This window comes from Gobio gobio, assembly GCF_949357685.1.
Source record: "Gobio gobio genome assembly, chromosome: 5".
NCBI lineage: Eukaryota > Metazoa > Chordata > Actinopteri > Cypriniformes > Gobionidae > Gobio > Gobio gobio.
In genome coordinates this window covers 57,986,740-57,993,042 of record NC_137101.1, presented here as the reverse complement: position 1 = coordinate 57,993,042, position 6,303 = coordinate 57,986,740, and the positions used below count along the sequence as shown (strand labels likewise).

At 37.3% G+C, this 6,303-nt stretch overlaps 1 protein-coding gene across 2 annotated transcripts; it reads left to right on the top strand.

Annotated features, from left to right (window-relative positions):
- The first annotated feature begins 660 nt into the window (after positions 1-660).
- Positions 661-3,420, top strand: LOC307126225 (uncharacterized protein). 2 transcript variants are annotated; one of them, XM_079816655.1, is made up of 2 exons: positions 661-718; positions 1,350-3,420. In XM_079816655.1, exon 2 carries the CDS (start codon positions 1,369-1,371, stop codon positions 3,379-3,381), a length of 2,013 nt encoding a protein of 670 aa, XP_079672781.1. In that variant the 5' UTR covers positions 661-718; positions 1,350-1,368; the 3' UTR covers positions 3,382-3,420. The 2 variants fall into 2 exon arrangements, with proteins under 2 accessions (XP_079672781.1, XP_079672782.1); XM_079816656.1 differs by having other exon boundaries at positions 1,347-3,420.
- The last annotated feature ends 2,883 nt before the right edge of the window (positions 3,421-6,303 follow it).

Below are 6,303 nucleotides of genomic sequence, written 5' to 3'. Positions count from 1 at the left end.
GATTCGTCCGATCTGATCCGAACGACAGGAGATGAAAGATGAGTAACGCTGATATTATGCTAATGTTTACATGGACGGTCCTTTAGCGTTTCATTTAACCCTTTCCTCTCTGGTGTATTTATTGCAAAAACAAGTTCAGAACATGAATCTTGAGTGTTTTAGCTTTCAAATGATGTATAGTTTGTGATAGTTGATTGAATATTTTGTATAAAAATAAAGTAGATAAAAGTACAGACACGCCCACTTCCGTCAACCCCCCCGCCCGCGATCCGGTGCGGATTAAAGTGTGTTAAAAGTTGTATAGGGAAAATATGATGCTAATATACTTTTTTATAAAAAAAATGTGTTAGTATATTTACAAGATCAAGGTTTTTCATCAAGTGGAGTAATGTTTCATATAAGAACATAGTACTGATATCTTAATATTAATTTTAATAATTGTCTTTTTAATTTGTATGTGGTGTATTTTTAGGCTGTGCCTAGGCATACGTTTGAGTGCAAAATGTTTGCTTTAGTTTTAATTTAATCTGTGAGCAATAATAACAGCATTAAGACAGATTAATATGAGTCAGCATTCTAGTCACTCCTCCCCAAGTCCTTATCTTCCAGCTCCGCCCCTTTCCGATGGCAATAAAAACAGAAGCACGCGTTCATTTCACCATTCTACCAGATAACCTTAACCCAAGACTTGACCAAACTCTTCTCACTCTCCAACAAGGTAAGGCTCTTACAATTCAAATGACTTATTTTATTAACAAGTAAAACTGCACCAAATTACGTTTTTTTTATTCATTAGCTACATTTGAAACTTAACAATCTCTGTTTATGTTACCAAATGCTTTAATGATACTGAAATTCTTTTTTTTGTAACTGTAACACATTGTCAAAAGTAAAGATTAAGAACCATTATTTGTATGTTTTAATACTATAATAACAGGGTGTTTCAAAAATAAATCTCTAATCAAGTGGCTGTGGCTGTATAGTATTATATGTTTTCTACGTTTCGGTCCTTTACTGAGCGGAGCTTGTCACAGGACAGGTTATTGGTTAATCGCCTCAACTCACTTCACATGTTTTTTTCCAAATGTGGTTCCTTAGCGGTCTGTTGTATGTACACAGTGCTGGCACAGGTTATGAGGTTTTGCCTCGATTAACAGCAGTTATGTGAATTAATAGGAGCTCATCTAGTGTGTCTGTTCAGAATGTCGATCCTCTCTCTCTCATCTATTTAAGTCTATATATAGTAAAAAGGTTGTTGTGATGAATGCTGCAAATTGTTCAATACAAGATACAAAGTGAGATTCCCTCATAAGTCATTTACTTTCAAATGTCTTCTTTGTTTTAAGCAGGAACAGGAACAGGAACGTCATGGATACTGCACTCTCAAAATCTATGCGAGGTCTTACTACTGCTGAAGACATGAGGAACCACACCAGAAATATAATGCAGCCCTATGCCAACTGGGAAGAGTATCTGACTCCAGCACCTTTATCTATAGCCCTCCTGGGAGAGCTGGTGTTCATCTCGTCCGCAACAGATTTCTCTATCAATAAAAATCCACCCAAAGGGGGCTATAAATTCATCAAATACCCTGAATCCTTTCGCGCCTGCCTTATGCAAGTGTGTAACTCTGGTTGGTGGGCATTTAATGAGGCCCATAAGAGCATGGATCAGATTCGCCTCCATACCTCCCAAGTTCCAGATTACATGAAGGCAGCTGTGAGGATTCTGTTCCAAGATGATGATGAAGTTGTTAACGCACATCTTCCTGATCAGCTGAACAATATCACCGTCATTGCTGAAGAATGTGTTAAGCTGTCTGAGAGAGCTGAAAAGCGTTTTACCGATGTGATCAATATCATCCAAGAGCTGCTTGAAGCGTGTATCAATGCACAGAGCTTTTATGGGGAGGAGTTGGAAGCAATGAATAAAAAAATAGAAGAGAGCAAACTGAGGGAGCAGTCGGCAATAGAATCCAAGAAAATGTTTGAGAAGACAATGAGTGCTGTGGAGAAGCAAATGAATCAGTTTAATGAGGACTACAAGAATGCCATGGATTCTCTCCCCAGTGGATGGGACATGATTGGAATGGATTTTGTGAGTGGGTTAACACAGGGCATTACAGGCCTAATTAATGGAACGGCAACTGCTGCTTCTCAACCAGAGAAAATGTCGAAAAACACATCGACGATAGATGAAATAATTGTATATTGTAAATCAGCGGAGATTTTAAATTATGCACAGAACATCCAGGACTTTATGAATGTGAAGAGTGAGGTGAACGACATTGACTGGACAAACCTATACGATCAGAAGAATAAAACCACAAAGACGGATTTCATAGCAAAACAGTATGAACGACTCAATGAAATTTTTAAAGGAACCCCTGACTGCAATGCAAAGACACAAGCACAGGAGATGTGCAATAAGGGCTTGGAAATATGCACTGAGCTTGCAAAATATGCACCAGAAGGCAAACTGGACAAAGACAAAAGCACTCAGATAATACAAATGGTCTCGGACCTGACTAAGTCTGCTCGTAGTTTTGATAGCAAAAGCAAAGAAGTCACAAATTCTCCAGCCATTTCTCAAAAACCACCAATGATGTCTAAAGAAGAACAAAAGTTAGAGAGACCGACTGCTTCCCAGAGGGCTACAGATAATGCAAGATTTGCCATAGAGCAGACCCGAGCTCAGCTGGACAAGACAAGAGATGACTATAATAAGTGTTTGGAGAAACTAGAGAAGAACCAGAAGGAACTGACTGATATCCTGGTCACTATGAGAAATTGTGAACTGAAAGAGATTGACTTCAAAACTACCGTGGAGATGCTGACCAAAGGATTGGATGCCATGGGGAGAGTGAAGGAGCAGTGGGAGAAGATGGTCCTCTTCTTTCAGATGATATCCAACATTGTGAAAATCAGCCTGAGCACAACTCTCAAAAACTTTGTCTCAACATCTGAGAAAACACAACTCCTCTCCTACAGCGCAAAGCTCTTCTCAAAAGATATGCTGTACATCCAAGCTTTCCAAGCCAGTAACCTTGCTAATCTGGTCAATATGATCTCTGGAACATACACAGATATTTCCAACAAGTACCTGATGGGCCGTGTCAGTTCACTGGGAAAACTGATGGCCATGGATAAAACTAAACCAGAATTTGAGACTGAGCGAAAACAGCTCCAGGACGGCTGTGATGAGGCACAGGGTGAGATCTTAAAGCTTGTCCTGAAGAATAAACAGGAGTATGAACAGAAGAGCACTGCAAGACTAGAAAGGATCGATCGCGAATTGCTTGCCATTCTACCTGCTGCTCCCCCCGAAAAAATCAAGAGTATCCAAGAAGATGTTAAAGCTGGATTCAGTGAATACGTCTGAGGGAATGTGAAGAAATGTGTATTTTCTAGTTTTGCATTGGTAAGCACCAGATGATAATATACGATTCAAATTGAAGTTGTTTTTCTTTAACACAAAGTCATGATTGAACGTTTTAGACAATTACATTTTTAAGACTGTTAAAATATATAATTATTTGCCATTGTCTCTTTTGGATGGGAGAGTATTTTTAAAGACATTTCACTGTAGAAACACCATTAAATGAAATGTTATGATATTAAAAACATCTACCTGATATTCATTTGGCTTCAACATTGTCTGTGTGATAGCTTTCAGGATTTCAATAACTGTGTATATTTCTTTTTAGAAAATACGTGACAAGACAAAAGCCTCTTCTTTCAAATGCATCAACCATTACCGTCATTGATCAACATCTGCATTCCAGATTAATTGAGGAAAATTGGAGAGCATCTTTTTGAGTATATGGGATTTAGTGTGATTTTACTTATTGTGTTTGCTTATTGATTTCTCTTTGGGTTTAACTATACTTCTGTTTACTTTTCTGTTTAAGAGTGTAATTCTATTTAGGCGTGTATGCAAATATTAATTATTACTTTAGTTCTGCTTTAAGTTTACTTATATTGTTTTCTTCTTGATCTTAATTACATATCATGAACTCTTCTGATTGCTAATTTTTGCTTTTTCCTAATAACTTGCCATGATTGAATACTAAACAAATCAATAACCATTTATTAACATTAGTTAACTATATTTGTTAACATGAACTAACAATGAAAATACCCCTGAAGCTTTTATTAGTTCATGTTCATTTCAACATTTACTAATACATTATTGAAATCAAAAGTTGTATGTTAGTATTATTTAATAGACTTGAGAAATAAGAATGAACAGTTGTGTTATTAACTGTTAATGTTATGAGCTAGTGTTAACAAATATGAATAAATAATGTAACAAATGTATTGCTCATTGTTTTGAGCTATTTTTGAAAAAAGGGGCTCATTTTCCGTCTCCTCTAGAGTTAGTTAGGGTTTTTGAATCCATTCAGCCAATCTCCGGGTCTGGCGGTTGCACTTTTAGCATAGCTTAGCATAGATCATTGAATCTGATTAGACCTTTAGCATATCACACAAAAATGACCAAATAGTTTCTATATTTTTCCTATTTAAAACTTGACTCTTCTGTAGTTACATCGTGGACTACGACAGACGGAAAATGAAAAGTTGTGATTTTCTAGACCGATATGGCTATATATGTAACTAGAGAAGAGTCAATGGATTCAAAAATGGTAAAACTCAATTGTTTAATTCTAGGGGAGTTGGAAAATGAGCCTAATTTCAAAAATAGTGGCGTGTTCCTTTATTGTAAACATGTGTTACCAATAGGCTAAATCTTATCTAAAGTATCTCTGTTCTGATAACCTGTTGGTCAGAGTTTACTTTTAGGTGTGTGGCAGTGATTGTTATCAAAGCAACTAAAAAATTATAATAAATGTTGATTATTATAACAAACTGCTTCTGAGTTTAAATTTTATTTATTAATTGATGTGCAAAAAAATGAAATTTGAGGGGAAAATTCTGTTCTCTGATTGGCAGCCAACTTCACTACCCTTCACTTAAAGCAACCGTCTTACAGAGCAAATAGTGTAGTAGACTGAGTGGATAATAATCTTAAGGGGATCAGAATTCTCAGTATTTGGTAAAACGTCTTATCCCGGTAATTAATATAGAGATTATTGTTACCTGAGCACTTCAAAACACCCATATAGCATGCTTACATGACATCAAAGTAGAATATTTTTCATCAATGAACCATGATATATAACGTTATAACGCAACCACTTATTGGCTGGAAACAAAATAAAACCATACTATGTAGAACACTAAGGTGTAACAATTAGTGTACCAATTGCAGAAAAATAAAATAAAGCATGTTTTGTTACCTTTTGGAGCTTGTGAGGGTTCAGTTTGAGCAGATGTTTTATACCATCATCACTGTCCTTGTCAAAGCTCATTACCCAGTACATTAAGCATCTGGCTCATATTCACGTCTCAAACATATCCTCAAAACTGTCATTTTCAACATCTTCAAAATCAATATTCGGATCAAACGTCACTTCATCAGTGTGTATCAGACATTATCACGTAAAGGGGAAGTGCACTTATTCAGTCATTAAAGATTCAATTATTGTTGTGCAAAAAAATTATATATGTAAGTAGTTATTACACCGACTGTCAAAATGTATGATTGATGGTGACATCTGACCTTTGTCTTTGAAGTTTTTGACCTCTGACCCTGGGCCCCCAACCCCTAGGCATCAACCTTTGACCTTGAGTTATGGTTATGAATGGGTTATTGTTATGAGATGTGTAGTCCCTTGTCCTTTGACCATCTGCAAGTGATCAGCCCTCCAGCAGGGAAATACGATGTTGACCTTTGGGTGACCAAATTGGATATGGTTAATTTTGTGGTAGGGTCAGGGTAATTTGAAGGTCGAGGGGTAGCGGATGTGCAGACAATGTGACGGCTTCCGCATTCCATCAGAGTTGTATATAAACAGAGGGTCCATAAGTAAGTGATCGGGGGTATGAAGACACTAAGTAAGTGAAAGAAATAAATATGTTTTAACATATCATATCATATGGATGAATTTCAATGTGGTCTCTCTCTCTCTCTCTCTCTCTCTCTCTCTCTCTCTCTCACACACGCACGCACGCACGCACGCACGCACGCACGCACGTATGGCGCTCGGAATGTACCATTCGGCGACGAGACTGACAAGCACGACAGACAACACACGTGTATACGTGCGTGTACGTCTCCATTTGTTTTATATGGAGACGTACACGCAAATATTACGTCACGTACACACGTCAGCAACGTGTAGCTGTTGATCTATGCAGACGTCACGGCGGCGTCACGTTAGAAGTAAACGTGTGGATTACG

Excerpts from the sequence above, each read along its gene's own strand:
- LOC307126225 (XM_079816655.1), top strand. The coding sequence starts at position 1,369 with ATGGATACTGCACTCTCAAAATCTATGCGAGGTCTTACTACTGCTGAA.